At 61.4% G+C, this 18600-nt stretch overlaps 1 protein-coding gene across 3 annotated transcripts in view; it reads left to right on the top strand.

Annotated features, from left to right (window-relative positions):
* Positions 1 to 18600, top strand: part of OSBPL5 (oxysterol binding protein like 5) — a 65267-nt gene that overhangs the window by 28681 nt on the left and 17986 nt on the right. The window contains exons 2-6 of one of the 3 annotated variants that reach the window (XM_079929709.1): positions 8811 to 8967; positions 10223 to 10305; positions 16318 to 16398; positions 16667 to 16768; positions 17866 to 18069. In XM_079929709.1, coding sequence (XP_079785835.1) covers positions 8832 to 8967; positions 10223 to 10305; positions 16318 to 16398; positions 16667 to 16768; positions 17866 to 18069 — 606 coding nt within the window. In that variant the 5' untranslated portion in view covers positions 8811 to 8831. Of the gene's footprint in view, positions 1 to 8810; positions 8968 to 10222; positions 10306 to 13397; positions 14413 to 16317; positions 16399 to 16577; positions 16769 to 17865; positions 18070 to 18600 lie in introns of those variants that run through there. The other 2 variants (XM_079929710.1, XM_079929708.1) reach the window with 2 other exon arrangements.

Below are 18600 nucleotides of genomic sequence, written 5' to 3'. Positions count from 1 at the left end.
ACGGCCCTGGCCCTTCACAGAGCATTCCTTTGGGCCACCCCTTGCTGAGACGCGCAGGGCAGAGCCCAGCAGTCTGACCAAGGAGGGCCCGCTGGAATCATCCCCTCCCTTTTTCTGGGGGCCTCACTCTGGGTTAACACAGTCCGAGATGGTGGGTGTTGCTTAGGGAACCTGGGCCAGATTCTCCCCTGCGGAGGGAGATCCTTGACAGAGATGCCCTGAGGTAGAGCCCTGGCTGTGCCCATTCCCGCCCTGCACCGCCGAGGGCCAGTGCCCCCCTCCGGGGACCCCCAGCAGGCTTCGGCCCCACCCATCCGCTGGCAGCCCTCCTGGCCTGTCTCCTTCTGTTTACTGGACGACTGCGCCTCCAGGGGCCGCGGCTCCTACCTACCTAGTTTTCAGGCCCTCTCAGCGCCCGCCCCAGGGCCACCAGGACAGGAGCAGCTGCGGAAGGTCCCATGGGGGGAGCACGGGTGGGCAGGGGGAGAGGCTGAGGCTGGAGGGGTCTGGAGGAGAGTGCAGGCTCACTCGAGCCCCCAGAATCCTCTCAGGGTCGGCGATGACCCACCACTTCCCCTCTTCTCCCAACCCCCTCCATGCCCCTCCCTGCCTGCTGGGAGGGAGGCTGGGCCACAGCAGCCCCTGGCCCACTTTGTTCTCCTTTTCTTATTGGAATTTCTTATTGGAATTTCCCTCCCAGGCTCGGCCCTGCAATGAGGGAAGATGGGCGGGTGGCCATCTGTGGCCGAGTGACCCCCAGGGCAGCCGCCTAACTGCTGTCCGTCAGCCACCACCACCCAGGCAGGCAGCGGCCTGGGGGGTGTCTCCCGGGCGAGGGGGCACGCAGAGCAGAAGCCCCGCTGGGAGAGCCAGGCCACAGGGGGTGTCCGGGAGACATCAGCACCCCTGGGAGAGCCCCGCAGTGTGCGGAGGACTTCATTCAGCAGCCAGCCCCGCGGCACGGGCAGCGCCTCGGGCGTGAGGTCACCCCGGGGGCCCAGATCCAGCTGCCTGGTTCAGATGCTGGACCTGAGGGTGGGCAGCCCCGACCCTTGACCCTCGGCAAGCCCCTCTCCTGGGGGGCTCCTGCCTCCCCTCCCCGTCGTCCTCCCCGCTGCCCTGCACTCCCGCCTGGTTGCACAGCACCCGTCCTCTCACCGCCCCCTCCCCGTCCCAGAGCACTGCGACCAGGATGCAGTTTGCATCAGAAACTCAAACTCTCATTTGGGACAGGTGGGCGGGCAGGGTCTGGGTAGGACAGGGTGGGGTCAGGCCTGCAGCGGGGACCACATCCGATCAGGCCACAGTGGCCCGGGCTTCCCAGAACTGGGCGGCAGTGGCCTGATGCAGAGGAAGTGGCAAGTGGGCGGTGCCCAGGCCAGCCGATCGTGGTACTGAGTGTGCCAGTTGGCCCCGTGTCGGTCAGGAAGCCAGGTGGGCGGGCGCCAGGGCCTGGCCCTACCCGCGGCCATGTGATCTGGCTGAGTCAGCCGAGAACACCCAGGCAAGGCCTCGAGCAGGGCAGGCCGCTTCCTGCCCCTCTCTGCAGGGCTCAGGCACCCCGAGGTGGCCTGTCTGGGAGCTGTCTCTCTGGGGGAGACCCGGCTCCCACCACCTCCCCCAGGATCCTGTACCCCGCTTCCTTTCTGCCCCTGCCCTCAGCCATCTTCAAGGTGCACGGGGACTGGGGGCGTAAAGCTCTGCCACCTCGCGGGGACCCGGGCACGGTTCAAGCCACTGGACCTCAGGCTGGTCTTTTCTGCTCTCGGGGCCTCTTAAAAATGAGATCTGCTCCCCTCACCTCTCCGATATCATCAGAATCACATCAGGTGGAATAATACCTATGAAAGGGCCCGGGACGCGACAGGGGTCCACAGCACAGGTCCGAAGTTCTGAACACCGGTCTGGACCCGTCAGGGATGCGCCCACAGGCCACAGTGCGCTGAAGGGGCCGCTGCTCCCATGGGGGCTGCTCAGGCTGCCCAGTTTGAGCCCAGATGCCAGGTCCAGCTGGGGGACGGTAGCCGGGACATGTTTCTGGACCTCATGAGGGGCCTCCTGGCAGGGACTTCATGGCCACTAGCCTTGGGACCTTAGCAAGTGTCTGGAAGGCAAACGTGTGGTGTTGACATGATGGCTGCTGTCCTTTAACTGATGGCTGCTGTCCTTCCCTGGGATCTGCTGACCTGTCCACTGGGTGTGCAGACAGAGAGCCAAGCGGGTGGGTTCACGAGGCTTCATCCCTGAGCTTATCTGTGATTTCAGAGCATTTTTCCCCTCGCCTTTTACGATCCGTTTTGTTCAAGCAGAAGTGAGTGCGCTGTGAGCGCAGGCATGTTGGCGGTGGCCGGGCTGCCAGCGCCTGCTACTCCTGCACCCACCAATTAACAGAGGAGCCCCCCGTGGCCCGAGCCGCACCTCCCCTGCCCAGGGACTCTTGCCCTCCTGCCCTCTAGCACAGTTAGGCCAGTTGTGACACTCAGCCACTGGTGAGAAAGCTAACCAGGCAGCCAGGAACTCACACTGGGTTCACCGTCTCGGCCTCTGCAGGGGACTTTGCCACCCCCACTCAGAGGAACCCCCCTTTATAAATAGGGGCTCAGAGACGAGCATGGCCAGCTGAGGCCACACAGCCAGTCCCACAGGCAGGACTGGACCTTTTCCCAGGCTCAGAATTGTCCCCCCCACCTCCGTGCCTGCAGGTGGGATGCGAAGTGAGTCCAGGATTCTGTTGGATTCCTTCTCAGAGCCTCAGCCCTTCCCACCGAGAGCTGCAGGCGGCTCCGCGGATTCTGGCCCCAGATAAGCGGGCTGGGCATCCTGTCTGTGCTCGCAGATAAGGCACAGAAGACCTTTCCTTACAAAGATCACATTGTTCTGGCCCGAAGGTGGGCCTCTGGTGGTGGAGGGAGGGGACAGTGTTTAGAGGCAAATAACTGCTCGGAAGGCAGCTTCCAGTGGGGGAGGGGAGGGGCAGGGTGCAGGCACCCAGGTGGGGCAGGGTGGGCTCTGTGCAGCTCTCCAGGCCTTGATGTTGGCCAGGCGGCCTTGTTTAGGGACAGAGAGCTTGTCACCTACCAGGTGCCCGAGCAAGTGCTGGAGCTCAGGGACATGGGGCTGGCCCGGGCGGGGCCGAGCCTGACCTATACCCCGTCTACTCTGGGCCAGCACCACGTGGGACCCGTCTGCCCCCGACGCTGGGGGGCCTTCGTGCCCCAGAAGGGAAACGGAAGCCGAGGAGCCAGCTCAGGCCGTGCGGGGTGAGGGCGGCCAAGCCGGAAGTCGGAGCTGCCTCCCGTCCTGGGCTCCCTTATCTGTCCCCCTCATCTCCCAGGTGGCCCGGGAGTGGCAGTGGGGCAGGAGGAAGTGGGGAGCCCTAAGGAAGCAGACCAGGAGGCTCCTGCGGTTGACAGGAAGACTCCTGAGCCGGGGTAGAGCTTGAAGTTCAGCTTGTCCGGCCCCTGCTGCCGGGCAGGGCTGCACCCAGACACCACCCGTGGATACGTCCCGCCTGCGGCTGCAGGACCCTGATGGCTCCTGGCAGTGATGTTTCACTCGAGGCCCCCATGGCGCCCATCAGCCCGGGCCTTCTGCATCCTTGGGGTGCAGGCGGGGCACAGGAGTCTGGGGCAGGCTGCAAGGAGGCTGCTGGGACGCAGAGGACGCCGGGGAGGCGGGTCCATCCCTGGATGCCTGGACAGCCACTACCTTGCCCAGAGCAGGGCTGCAGGAGGGGCCCCTGTCCTCCTTGCTCTGGGCCCCCAGGGCTACTCCCTGGACCCGCGACAGCCCTGACCCCTCGCAAGCCCCCTTGCCAGCGTGAGCTGATTCATTCTGGAAATGCTGCATCGGCCCTACGGGTGCCCGGCCTGAGTGGGTACCCAGGGGTTCAGGCAGTCGAGGAATCAGCTGGGATGTGCCCCACGGCGGAAGCCCAGCCCGGCGGGGAGTTAACGCATGGACTGAACTAAGACACGAGGGGTGTGTGCCTCGGGCCCCAAGACGGGCAGACGTGCTGCCCCCGAGAGGGCTAGGGTCAGGGTTCCTTCCCTCTGCGGAGACCAGCCGGGAGGAGGAGTGGTGGGAGGCCAGCCCTGCCTGTCCTGGAGCTTCTCGGGCCAAGGGGTGGGCCCGCCTAGACGCCTGCCTCCATGGGAAGGAGCTTGCTCAGACGGACAAACCTGGCGGTCCCAGGGGCGGGGGGCTTGTCCCCAGGGGCACGTGTGCCTCCAGGGCTGGGATTCCTGCTTGCTGGGTGGGCCGCGAGGGCTCCGGCAGCAAACCACGGCCCGCCGTCCCCCAGAGGTACCACCACTGCCAGGGCCTGCAGGAAGCTGACCACACCTGCGCCCTCAACCCTGCGGGTCAGCGTGGGCACCGCCGCCACGCCTTCCCAAGCCCCGGGGCTGGCTTGGTCTTGGGTCTGAGCAGGGGCTGCAGCGGCTTCCCTGCTGAGCTCAGGCCTGCAAAGCCCTCCCCCGAGGCTTGGCCAGGGCTGGGCAGTCCCAGGCCACAGACCTTCTCCCCAGCCGCCGCCCCTCCTCCCGATTCCTGAGCTCCCCCTTAGGGGGCCCGGGGGCCTCTGGGCTGGGGGCCCCCTCTTGCTGAAACACCCGAGGCTCCCGCACAGGGATGCCAGGGCCCCTCACGCTCAGGCCCCCTCACGTGCTGTGTCGGGGGCCGTCTCACCGTGTCAGGGTGCCCTTGGGCTCCTTCCTCCAGACCCTACGGTGTCCCCTCAGACACCTGGACTTCATAATAACGAGGGCCAGGTGAAGCCACGGCAGCCTCATTTATGGCAGCGGGGGAAGAATTCAGGCAACTGTAGGCCGAGGGCGAGCTGTGTACGGGCAAGCGTCACCCCAGTAACCAAGTGTAACGGAGCCCCAGTAACCAAGGGTAACGGAGGGCTGTTACTGTGGTCGGGGCACAGGCCAGCCGTCAGAGGTTGGGGAGGCCAGTGAGGGCAAGGCACATGGTGGCCCGAGATGTCTCAGGCGGGCAGAATCCAGGCTCCAAGGGCCCAGGGCTGGGCCCAGAGACAGCGTGCCCTGAGCCCTTGGGCAGCTGGAGCCCAGGCCAGGACAGAGGGAGATAGCTGCCCGCCGCGGGTGTGGTCCCTGGTTGCTGGCTCAGCCTGGGAGTCTACTTCCTCATCCGCCTCCCTCCCTCCTCTCTCCATCCTCATGGACTGGCTCCCATCCTCACGGGTCTGTGCTCCCTGGGCTACGAGCCTTCAGCTTTCCCTGTGAGGTGCAGAGCAGCAGACAAGGTCATGGTCAGCCCAGCATCGGGCTGACGGTCCTCCCAGCTTGGAGCCTCCAAGGGTCCGCAGACCCGCCAGGTGCCGGATTCCTCCTGCTTCCTGCCAATGCCTGGAGGGCAGGGCCTCAGTCCTCGGCCGCACCAGGCATGGCAGGAGGCCTGGGACAGGAACCTCACCAGGGTTACCGTGAAAATCGGCCCCCAAGCTGACGCTGGCCAGAGGTTCCTCCCCTAACCCGCAGAGGAGGGACGAAGCCCAGGGGCGTTTGCTCCGCTGCCTTCATTCACCCCAGGCTCTGGGGTCCCCAAGCCCTGGAGCGGAGTGGCGCCCACGCCCGCTGCAAGTCCCTGCTCCCGGCCCTGGGGAGACTTAGCAAACGGGAGGGACAGTGCTGTCCCCTTTCCTGGAACTTGCATCCTGGGGTGGAAGAAAGTTGACACAGAAGAAGGAATGTAGGAGCAACGGTCCAGCGACTTGGACTGTTCCACGGGGATGTGGCATTGTGCGAGACAGAGGGGTGGCAACATTCTGGGAAGGGACATTTGAGCGGAGAGTGGAATTTGAGAAGGACCCAGCCACACGGACGGACGGAGATGTGGGCGAGGGCGTTCGGTGGCGGGGGACGTCAGAGCAGAGGCCCCAGTGGGCACTGGCTTAGCGTGTTCAAGGAACATAACGGGGGCCAGTGTGTCTGGGGCAAGTGGGTGACAGAGCCAGGCAGGGAATGAGGTGGGAGGAGCGGGCAGGGGTCCTGACGGCCTGGAAAACAGGGACAAGGAGACAGAGGCCGGACTGTGTTCTAAACACAGTGTGGAGCCTCTGGCGAGAGGGGCCCTGGATTTAGCTCTGAAATGAACGAAGCAGCATCTCTCCCTCCTTGACCCCAAACGAGATCAGAGACAGCAGCCAGGGGTGGGCATTGGGAAGGCCGAGGGGCTGCGTGTACACCCTGAGGCCTTGCCGAAGGAGAGGGGCCACCTCGCTGTCCGAGTGGGTCAGAGGGGGGCCTTTGGGGACCCGTGCCTGCTCTGGGGTGTCAGGACACAGAGGGGGTATCCATGGGTGCCCGCCGGCACTGCACTCGGATCTGTGGGGGTCTGTTCTGGACCAGCTGTTCAGCCATTTGGATGTCACCTCTGATGTACCTGATTATTGGGCAAATAGGAAGGAAGGGGGGAAGGGAAATCAGGCTGCTCTTCTGAGAAGAGAGATTCACGGAGGAGGGAGGGGAGAGAGTTTGGACGGATGGATCGATGGATCGATGGATGGTTAAATGATTGGATGTTTGGATGGATGGATGGGTGGCTAGGCGGTTAGATGGATGGACAGATAGGCAGGTGGGAAGATGGGTGGCTGGCTAGCTGGATGGATGGATGGATGGAAAGGAGGGAGGGAAGGTGGAACGGAGGATGGTATATATGAGCAGATGGTGGGGCTCACAGACTAATGAGTCCCACTGGCCGCTGGTGGTTAGCTGTGCTGGGGGAGGAGGAAGGCAGCCAGTGACCTCTGTGCCCTCCCCACCCTGCCCTGGTAGAGCCGGGGTGCATGGCCAGATGGGGGAGCTGAGATGTGTGGGCAGGAGCCCCTCTCCCTGCCCCAAGTTTGCAAGACTCAACCCCTAAGAGACATGCAGCTCCAGGTGAGGAAGGCCTACCTGTGTCATCCCTCCTCACGCGTCCTGGGGCCTCCAGGGCAGGAGCGGGTCTGACTCACCGCGGCTGCCAGCCAGGTGCTTGGAAGATCTCAGCTACATGAGGAAGACGCGGCGGACTCCTCTCAGGTGCTGGCTCCCTGGCCTGAGACACGCCTGGGGAGTCAGTGAGCGAGCACTGAGACTCTGCAAGCAGGGGCTGGGCTTCCAGACTCCCGCCCGCTCCTCCCCACAGTGGGTTTGCTAGAAGCTAAGCTGAACTGGTGAGAGGGGGGGACTCGGGCCAGGATTGAGAGTCAGCCTACTTGACTCAAACACAGCCGTTGCCAATGAACAACTGTGCGACCTGGGGCCCCAAATCCCAACCTCTCTGAAACCAGTTTCCCCCTCTGTGAAATGGCAGAGGTGACAAGCTTAGCCAGGTGACACGGTAGTGATTAGGAAGGGTGGGGCCCCTGGGCCCACTGCAGCCTTGGAGCCCCCCCACTCTGACCCCTGGGCAGGGAACACAGAGGAGTTTCCGGGGCTGCCGACGGAACCCTGGGCCACCCTGCCTACTCCTGAAGCCCTGCCCGGGTCCACTCGCCCACCTGTCACAGCAGGAAAGGCTCTGTGTTTCTGCTGCCCTGCCCAGGAAGGCCCAGGGCCAGGGGAGAAAGCGGGAACTTTGTCCTGGGCTTGGCAGGAGGCCACCGGCCCCCCCGGGAGGCGGCAGGAGGCACCCCTGGGCCTTTAGAAATCGGTCACTGGGCCTTTACGCAGCTCGTCCTCAGGGAGTGGAAAGAACCCAGGATTCCGAGCCGGAGTTCCTGCTCTGCCAACATCGGCCAGGCCGTGACCACAAGGCGAGGCCATCAGCTCTTGGAGCCATGATTTTCGCATCCATAAAATGGGCCGACGTCGGTGGCGGGGTGCCGTGCACTGGGAACTGCTTGCCCCAGCCCCACGCAGGGCGGGGCTGCGAGGGGGCAGGAGACAGAGGGAGCTGCCTCTTTCCTGATCTGGGCAGACCGGGGCAGCGGCAGGGCTTGGGAGGGCGCGGCAGGCACCTGAAGGACTGGCCGTCGGGCTCCCCGGGGGCCGCTGCTTCCTTTGGGACCGGACGCTGGTTTGGGCAGTGCCGTGGGGCAGGAAGGTGATGTCTTGGGTGGAGCGTGGGTTCGGGTGCACCTCACCGTAGGCACGCCTGCACTGCCTCTCCGAGTTAAGGCGCTTTGGGTGCAGGGATCAGAAACCCAGCCGGGAGCTGAAGCCGGGGAGGGCAGGAGGCGGGGTCTCGAGGCGCCCTTAGGTGGGATGGGCAGGCCAGGTTCAGGGACGGCCCCAGCCCCATGCCAGCTCCCCCGGGGGCTCTGTGGCCGCCTGTCTGGCCCGCCTGCGTCCCCCTCTCTGGGCAGCCCTTGGCCCCCTCCCCTGCGTGCACCAGTCGCTGTCTTCCCACCACGGAGCTCCATCCCCTAGCGAGGGAAGTCTGGTGGCCCGGCATGGGTCAGGGGCCCACCTCAGCTCCACTTCACCGTGTCCAAGGTCCTACAGAGCCGACTTAGTGCCGGGCCTGGGGGCAGGGGGTCCTGCCACAGCTGTGACAGCCAGACTTCCCGCGGGGCCGGTCGGGGCCTGGCCTCTGCCATGGGCCCTGGAAAGCCTGAGCTTGGCCGTGAAGCCTTCCCTGGGTGACCCGCAGGCCCCTCGGGCCCTCGTCCCATTTCTGAGATGTCCCCTGAGTGGGGACCTGACTGTAAGACACGGTGGCCCCGGCCACTCGGCCCTGGCTCTCTGGCGGGTCTCTGGTCCCCTTGCCAGGGCGGGTGGAGGATACCCCCTCCAGGCCCCAGGCTGCCCCAGCCTCGGCGTGAGGCGTGACCAGTACTCTCCCCTCCTTCCTTCCAGAAGCCCCCCAGTGCCCACGCCATGAAGGAGGAGGCCTTTCTGCGACGACGCTTCTCACTGTGTCCGCCCTCCTCCACCCCTCAGAAAGTCGACCCCCGGAAACTCAGCCGCAACCTGCTCTTGGGTGGAGAGAATGAGCTCGACTCTCTGGGTCCAGGTCAGCGTCCACATGGGAACCCGGTCACCTGGCACGTGGGCCATGGGTGGGGACAGCCAAGCCTGGGCCCTCCTCAGCTTCGAAGCCCAGCTGTGTGGCCTCAGGCAGGTCCCTTTCCCTCTCTGTGCTGTCCGGGTTGGGGAGGGAGGGCGTCGGCCTTGCTCTGCTCACACCCCAGCCCCTGGTGCCTCCCGGTCAGGATGGCTCTCCCCTAGTCATTGCTTCTCCACTTCCTGCAAGGACCTGGCAATAAACCACCAGCCACAGGGAGCTGGTGGGAGTGGCCCGTCAGGCGGCCTCAGGCCTCCTCTGAGACCATGGCCTCTTCTTCCTGCCCGTGAACCTGAGCTTTAGAAACCCGCTTCAAAACAAACAGAGCTATATGGAATCTAAAAAAAAAAAAAAATGGTTCTGAAGAACCTAGGGGCAGGACAGGAATAAAGATGCAGATGTAAAGAATGGACTTGAGGACACGGGGAGGGGGAAGGGTAAGCTGGGACAAAGTGAGAGAGTAACATTTACATATATACACTGCCAAATGTAAAACAGATAGCTAGTGGGAAGCAGCCGCATAGCACAGGGAGAGCAGCTCGGTGCTTTGTGACCACCTAGAGGGGTGGGATAGGGAGGGTTGGAGGGAGACGCAAGAGGGAGGAGATACGGGGATGTATGTATACGTATAGCTGATTCACTTTGTGATACAGCAGAAATTAATACTCCATTGTAAAGCAATTATACTCCAATAACGATGTTTAAAAAAAAAAAAACGGAGCCGGGCACGGGCAGCCGCTCCCCCCAGGGTCGAATCCAGACACCTCACGCCCCCCCACCCCCTCAAGCGAGCTGCAGAGGAAGCCTGCTGGGAGGGGCGCGGGGACAGTGTCCGGCCACCTCCCTCCGAGAGCCCAGCACTGGGGAGCAATGGAATTCCAGCCAGCGGATTTGGGGCGTGGGGGAAAGCCAGGCGAGGTCTGGGTACCCTGAACTGAAAACAGGGGGCCTGTCTTACAGACCCCAGAGGGTGTGCCACACCAGCGCCCAGGGCACCCGGGCTTCTCCCAGCGGTGACACCCCCTCATGACGCTGACTGGTGCTCATTAGCTCTCTGGTCCCGCAGCCACCGCCTGGGCTGGCTTCCTGCCCCGCCCAGGCCACCCGTGCCGGTGCCCGTGCCTCGCCTGCCACACATTGGGCAGCGGCGGAGGGGCTGCCCGGCAGCCATGCCCCGGTCCTCATGCCGGCCACTCTCTTGCAGGGAAGGACATGGAGCCCAACAGCCCATCGCCGCCCAGAGATGAAGGGTCCCCGACCCCAGGCTCTGCCACGAAGGTGCCACCGGTAGGAGCCCGGCTGTGGGAGGACCCAAGGCAGGGAGCCTGCCCTGGGGACGATGGGAAGTGGCTGGAGGGAGGGGACAGCAGGGCTGCCGGCCGAACCCACCGTTGCCAGCCCTTGGCTCTGAATCAGGGAGGCTGCTGGAGCCGGGGACGGAGTCACAGAGCTTGTGAGTTGTTTATCAAAGCCATCTTCTTGAGTAACACAGGTCGGGGATGCAGGGCCCGGAGGAGGCTGGGGCTGCCAGGGGGCCTCAGGGACAGAAAATCATGGTAAAAGGAGGCCCCGGGCTCTTCGGTCATAGGGAACCCACCCAGGTGTGAGCGCATCCTCCCTCTGCCTGTGTCTGTGCTGCGCCCTCCACCCGTGCACCCTCTTCAGGGCAACGCCGAGTTCGGGGAAAGGGCACGCGCACACACAGATACACACACACACACATGCACGTACAGACACACAGATACACATACACACATAGATACACACACATGCACGTACAGACACACACACAGATATACACACACACAGATGCACACACACACACACATGCACGTACAGACACAGATACACACACACAGATACACACACATGCACATACAGACACAGAGATATAGACACACACACATAAATGCCCATACAGAGGCACACACACAGACACACACAGTTACACACACAGATGCACACAGGCGCACACACAGACACAAACATACACACAAATGCACATACAGATACACAGATGCACACACACGGATGCACACCATACATGCACACATGTACACATGCATACACACAGATGCACACACAGATACACACACACAGATACGCATACACACAGATGCACACATATACGCACAGATATACACACACAGATGCACACACAGATACACACACGCACACACACACACACACACACCACGTGCTCCCCAGCCCAGCGCCTCTCAGCTGGGGCCCAGCCGTGCACCTCCAGGCAGAAGCTCTGGTCCAGGGAGGGTGTGGGGCCCCAGGTACAGGTGCCAGGTTGTAGACACGCCCTTCCTTCCCCCAAGGGCCTCAGGCCAGGGGAGCCACGGCCCCCAGTTCTGGCGGTGCGGCTGGGGGGCTGGGGGCACATAGAAGCCAGTTCTCCCCACCCTGACTGCCCCGTGAGACCCAGAGTGACAACCGCCTGCTCCTCTGGGACCCCACGCCCTCCTCTGTCCAACAAGGAGTGTGTGGTGGTCCTCCCTGTGTCCACTTCCGGCAGGGAAGAAACCGGACCTTTCGTGGGTCCCCCCTCAGCCAGCGTTTCCCCGCCTCGGTCCCCAGGGCTGCCAGCTGCTGGGAGTGCAGTTGGAGCGCCTGCATTTGTGTGTGTGGAATTTTTTTAATTAAAAGTCTTTTTTAGATTACAGTAAAATACTCATAACAAAATGTACCATCCTGACCATTTTTAAGTCTACAGTTTAAGTACGTTCACATTATTATGTCACCATCACCACCATGCACCCCGAGCACTTTTTCATCTTATAAAACTGACAGTCTGTCCCCATTAAACACTCACGCCCCACCCCTTCCCCAGCTCTGGGCCCCGCCGTCCTACTTTCTGTCTCTATCAATGTGACTCCTCTAGGGACCTCCCGTGAGTGGATCGCACCGTATTTGTCCTTTAGTGTCTGGCTTATTTCACTTACTATAATGTCCTCATGTTCATCCAGGTTGTAGCTGGGTCAGAATTTTTTTCCTTTTTAAGGCTGAATAATATTCCAGTGTGTGGCTGGACCATACTTTGTTTATTCAGTCATCTGTGTACGGACACATATATTTTTCTAAGACACAGATTTATTTCATGAAAACACGGCTCTTCCTTCTACAACCCAATAAAACATTAAACCCAATAAAACCGCAGCAAATGCTATCAGGAACACTCGGTTCAAATTTCAGATTTCACCCATTCAGAAATGATGTCTGGGCATCCTCTCTGGGCGAGGCCCACACCGCGGTGGGTGCTGGGGATGGAGTCGTTGGTAAAAGAAAGTCCCTCTCTCCTGGAGCTTGTGTTCTAGAGGGAAGACAGGCACCAGACAAAACAAGTAAGGTCTAGAACACGTCAGAGGCTGAGGGAGGAAAGAAAGGACAGCTCTGGACACCCCCAGGTTCTTTTCTTTTTTAACAATTTTTTAAAATGTATTTATTTATTTATTTTTGGCTGCGTTGGGTCTTCGTTGCTGCGCGCGGGCTTTCTCTAGGTGTGGCGAGCGGCGGCTCCTCTTCGCTGCGGTGCGCGGGCTTCTCACTGCGGTGGCTTCTCTTGTCGTGGAGCACGGGCTCTAGGTGCGCGGGCTTCAGTAGTTGTGGCTCGTGGGCTCTAGAGCGCAGGCTCAGTAGTTGTGGCACACGGGCTTCGTTGCTCCGCGGCATGTGGGATCTTCCCAGACCAGGGCTCGAACCTGTGTCCCCTGCACTGGCAGGCGGATTCTTAACCACTGCGCCACCAGGGAAGCCCACCCCCCACCGAGACTCTTAAGAGCGACTTGAGACTGTTCTAAAAGGCACAGCTTGGGGAAAGATACAAACTCTAATATATATGTGATAAATGTAAAGTATTTAATATATTAATATTAGATATCATATACAATAGAATATAGCATAACACAGTATCATATCACATATAGTAACATATCAGATATGTAATATACCAGCAGTTCTTTATGTATACACACACATATGTGTATATATATTATATAGTTTTTCCATGAGATAAAATTCAAATAACACAAAATTAACCATTTTTGATGAACGATTCAGTGACACTTAGTGCATGCACAGTACTGTGCAACCGTCACCTCTGTCTAGTTTCCGTGACCCCAAACAGACACCCTCGCGGCAGTCATCCCTGCAGCCAGCCCTGTGCTTTCCCTCTCTATGGATTTGCCTCTTCCGGACATTCCATATAGACGGAGCCCTGCGCTGTGTGGGGTTTTGTGCCGGGCTCCTCTCCCTGAGCCTCATCCAGGCTGTGGCAGGTGTCCGTGCCCCTGGAGGGATGGACCACAGGCGGCTCGTCCGCTCGTCAGCGGGAGGACATTTGGACCGTTTCCACTTTTCCGCTGTTGGGAACAGAGCTGCTACGAACACGCATGTACAAGTATCTGAGTCCCTGTTTTCAATTCTTTGGGTTTATATCTCAGAGTGGAATTTCTGGGCCATCATGGTAACTCTGTGGCAAGATGGAATTCTAGAAAGTTCTATAGTTGACTTTTGGGGGAAGTGCCGAAATGTTTTCCACAGCGGCTGCCCATTTTACTTTACAGCCCCACTGGGGGAGAGTAAGGGTTGCCGTTTCTCACCTCCTCAAGAACACTTGTTTCTGTTCTTTTTTAAACCCAGTAGGTGTGAAGTGATGTCTCACTGTGTTCGTTTGTTTGTTTGTTTTGCGGTATGCGGGCCTCTCACTGCTGTGGCCTCTCCCCCTGCGGAGCACAGGCTCCGGACACGCAGGCTCAGTGTCCATGGCTCACGGGCCCAGCCGCTCCGCGGCATGTGGGATCTTCCCGGACCGGGGCTCGAACCCGCGTCCCCTGCATCGGCAGGCGGAGTCCCAACCACTGCGCCACCAGGGAAGCTCCCTAAATCACTCTTTTAAAGGCATTTTTAGGTTTTTGGTCAGACTCCCGCGTTCATGGTTCTGAGCAGCATGTCTCACTCCTGGGGGTGCTGCATTATCGCCCCACTGTGCCTTGAGGTTCAGTGGCCCTCGGGAACGAGCAGAGGGGTCTGGTGGGCCTTGGCGGGGTCCCCAGCATGGCTCTAGGATGGAGGAGTAGGGGCACTGTCTGCAGTGACCCAGCCCGGTGGGGCTTGGGGGGCCCAGGAGCAGAGGGTTGCAGGGCACAGACGCCCCATCCCGTCCACCCCCCAGCCCCGCTGTCCCCAATCGCACCTCTCTCTTCCTCTGTTGCCCCCAACAAGCTCCTTTCAGCCGCATCTGGTGGAAAGCTGGGCGGCAGGGAATCGGCAGAGGGTTCATTCACTCATTCACTCATTCATCCATTCATCCAAGATGCTCACCGAGCTCCCAGCCGCTGGTGCCAAGGGGATGCTGGGATGAAGCCGAGCCCAGTGGAGCTCTCGACAGTAAGCAGAACCGTCTGTGTGGCTGTCACTGCAGGAGATGCCCAGCCGGCCAGGGGTGGCTGGTGTCATCAGCGTCTGATGCCAGCAGGGTGGGCAGAGCCGTCTTCCTCCCGGGGAAGCAGCTCAGCGGGGCCTGAGGAAGGCGCAGGGGTTGCTCAGCAACAGGGAAGAGCATTCAGGCTGGGGGAACAGCACGTGCTAAGGAAGCTGAGGGCACCAGGCATAAGAATCCCAGCTCCCCGGGAGCTGGAGGGTCAGCCCGGCCCCCAGAGGCCTGTCACTCAGCTCCTTCTCACCACTCCTGCTTCAACACAGAGGGTGCTTCTAGAGCAGAGTCCCCCAGGTGCCTCGTCCCATGTCCCTGTCTTCCTGGGATCCCTGCCTGAGTTCAGCCCCAGCTCGGCCCCTCGCGAGCTGTGTGACGTCTGGCAGGTTCTGAGCCTCTCTGTGCCACAGCCGCCTCACCTGCAGGGCGTGGGTAGTAAGAATGCCTGAAGCTGCGCTGGTTCCCGTGCACACACATGCTCTCCAACCCCCTCTCTCAGCCCCTGCTCCCTGGGGGCGGCCTGTTCCTCTGTTCTAACCCCAGCACCCCAGCACCCGAAGCCATGCCTGGCACGTAGTGCCGTGGGGACAGCCGGTCCCCGGGACAGTTCCGGCTGCAGCCCTGCCCCTGGCTCTGCAGCCTCGGGGGTCACTGCACCTCTCTGTGCCTCAGTTTCCTCATCCATCGGATGGGGGTAGTAACTGGGCCCGCCTCCTGGGTGGTCGTGAGAAGTAGGTGAGCAAAGGCAGTAAAGACCTGAGAGGACCTGGCAACGGCAGAGCGGTCGAGAGCATTGCCTTGCGCAGGGAGGAAGCTGAGGGCCGTTGGCCTCTGGTCCTCCGGGCCTCCCTCCCTTGCCTGGAGGCTCGGGGTGGAGGCACTCAGCCCAGAGGACGAGCAGGGCAGGCAAATTTCTGCAAAGGACCAGAAAGGGAACGTTTTAAGCTCGGCAGCCACACGCGCTCCATCGCAAGAACTTGCCGTGGCCGTTAGAGCCAATGCAGCCACGACAGCAGGCCAACAATGGGCGCGTCGGTGGCCACGATCACCTGATTGGTGGATGCGGAAATCTGAATTTCATCATTTTCACATCTCACGTTGATTTTTCCCCCCCATCCCCTTAAAAATGTAAAACCCGGGATTTGCCTGGCGGTCCAGTGGTTAGGACTGTGGGCTTCCACTGCAGGGGGCGTGGGTTCAATCCCCAGTCCGCGAACTAAGATCCCGCAAGCCGTGCAGCATGGCCAAAAAAAACCCAAACAAACTGTGAACCCCATTCTGGGCTCGCAGGCCCACAGAAGCAGGCCCATAGCCTTTAGTCCTGGCTTCTTCTCCCCACTCCCCCACCCCCGCTGCCATTTCCCCATCTGTTAAAGGACCGAGGCCCCACCCGCTCCCAGATCCCTGGATGCAGCTGCCTGGTGCGTGTGGCCGGCTGCACCTCCTCCCTGCAAGCGTCGGGAGAGGGCCTGGGCGTTGCCCCACCCAGCAGCTGCTGTCAGGGCACTAGGGATGGGGGTCCCCACTGCATACGTGCGCCCTCCCTGACCAGAGGCTGGGCGCCAGGTGATGGCTAAGATGGACGCCTCCTGGGCACCACGGGGAGGGTCATTGCTGTGTGCCCAATGCGGGCCCCCAGGGAGGGGTTCCACAGACACGCCCCCGGTGACCCACCCCAGCTCGTGTTCACATGCCCACCTCCCGAGGCCTGTTCACGGCCCCCACCCCCGCGCCCCGGGGCAGGGAGGGGGAGGGACGCCTTTCTCCCACCTCCTGCTTCCTGCGCCCGGCACCACCCCTCACCGCCGCACACCTGTCCTCTTCTCCCCTCCCTCCAGCAACCTGAGTCTCTCTTGCAGGCGGAATACAGGCTGTGCAATGGGTCCGACAGGGAATGTGTATCCCCGACAGCCAAGGTCACCAAGAAGGAAGCTCTCAAGGTGGGCCCAGGCCTGGGGAAGGGGCGCGGTGTGTCGTTTGTTGGATGAATGGGCGCCCCAGCCAGTGAGGCCACACCTCCACCCCAGCCTGCCAAAGGGAGGGGGACAGAGTGCACCCTGGCCACCTCCACACCCCCTCTTCCTGTCCTCTCCCTGCCCCCCTCTTCGCCCCTGGCTAGACGTGGAGGCCCTCGCGAGTAGAAGGCCCCCCGGGAGGGCCAGCCCAGGGCCTTCTCCCCTGACCCACCTGCGGGTGCCCTGGGCCCAGGCACAGAAGGAGAGCTACCGCCAGGAGAAGAAGCGCGCCACCAAGCAGCTGCTCAGCGCCTTGACGGACCCCAGCGTAGTCATCATGGCCGACAGCCTGAAGGTGAGCGCGCGTGTTCCAGCACTGGCCAGGCTCCCGCGGGAGGCCTCCCCCAGGGACAGTGCAGGGTCACCAGCCACTCGGGAGACGGTGCGGCATGCTGGCTGCTGCAAACTGTATGTGTCCTGGGGCTGCCCTGACAAATGACCACAGGCTGGTGGCTTATGACAACCGAAGAGGATTCCCAGGTCCAGAGGCCAAAGTCCAAACTCAAGGTCCTGGCAGGGCCAGGCTCCTTCCCGAGGCTCTAAAGGAGGGTTCTTCCTGCCTCTCCCAGCTTCTGAGGGCCCCAGGCATCCCTGGACTTGTGGCCGCGTCCCTCCAGCCTCTGCCTCTGTGGTCACCTGGCCTCCTCCTGTGTCTGTGTCCTCTTCTCCTCTTATAAGGACACGGTCATTGGACCAGGGCCCGCCCTGCTCCAGTGCAGCCTCATCTTCACTTGGTCACATCTGCAGAAACCCTATTTCTAATTAAGGTGGGGGGCCCTGACCTGCTGGCGGGGGTCCCAGAGTGCCCATAGAGCCCCCTGCTGGGATACAGGAGGGAGGTGAAACTCGGACTTTGGGAGAAAGGACCAGGGTTGTGTTCAGACCTCACTGAGGCAGCGAGAGAGTCCCTCAGCTCCCAAGCTTCGGTTTCCCCCTCCGTACAGAGGGGGTAAAGCTGCTGTATCCCGGGGCTGCCACGAGGGGCAGAGGAGACAAGGGGACCAGGGAGCCTGGGCTTCTACAGAGCCCTGGGCCCGCGTGGCTCCTTTTCTCTGCTCCACGAATAAAAAATTAAGTACAAAAGTGAATATTTAGGATGAGAAAAGAAATGATCACAGGTTTCAAAATCACACAGCGGACAATTGCAACAGTCACATCCGATTCCCAGTTCCCCCAGGGCCCTGGCAGGGCCTTGAACTTGAGCTCCATGGACTTCACCAGTAAATCTGGCTACAGCATCCTCCTTTGGATTCACCGTCATTCAGAGTTCCTGTTAAATCCTAAAAGAGAACTCTGCCCGGAGCGCAAAGCCCTGTGTATCTGCCCCTCCCCGAGCCGCCCAGATGCCCCTGGGTCCCGGGCAGGCATGGACGGCAGCGCCCCTCCCCCCAGATCCGTGGGACCCTGAAGAGTTGGACCAAACTGTGGTGCGTGCTGAAGCCGGGGGTGCTGCTCATCTACAAGACGCCCAAGGTGGGCCAGTGGGTGGGCACGGTCCTGCTGCACTGCTGCGAACTCATTGAGAGGCCCTCTAAGAAGGACGGCTTCTGCTTCAAGCTCTTCCACCCGCTGGACCAGTCCGTCTGGGCCGTGAAGGTACCGCAGTGCGAGCCCTGGGGCTCGGGAGGGCCAGGCGAGGAGAGAGCCCCCGGGGGCAGGTGGCTGTGTGGGAGGAGAGCACAGATGGGCAGTCAGGAGGCTCACCCTGGGGCCCCAGCGGCACGGAGTCCAGAAATGGGCGGACAGTTCCAAGGGTTAAGTCACTCAGTGGCCGGGGGATCAGATGTGGTCACTGGAGGTTGGGGGCGCTCAGGGCCTGGGGGCCCCATGGGATGAGATCACACCTCGAGCCGTGTCCAGAGGCTGAGGAACGCGGCCATGTGAGGGCAGCTTCTCTGAACCCAGACCTCACCCTCATAACCTGGGGGCTGCCCAGCCCAGGACCAAAGGGGGTCAGGTTGCCAAGTGAAATCCTGAATGCCCAGTTAAATTTGGATTTCAGAGGAAGATCAGAAAGTTTTTTTAGGGACTTTCCTGGTGGTCCAGCGGTAAAGAATCCACCTTCCAATGCAGGGGACGCGGGTTCAATCCCTGGTCAGGGAACTAAGATCCCCCATGCCGCAGGGC

Source organism: Stenella coeruleoalba, assembly GCF_951394435.1.
Source record: "Stenella coeruleoalba genome assembly, chromosome: 8".
Taxonomy (NCBI): Eukaryota; Metazoa; Chordata; class Mammalia; order Artiodactyla; family Delphinidae; genus Stenella; species Stenella coeruleoalba.
This window is presented reverse-complemented; position numbering and strand designations above follow the sequence as displayed.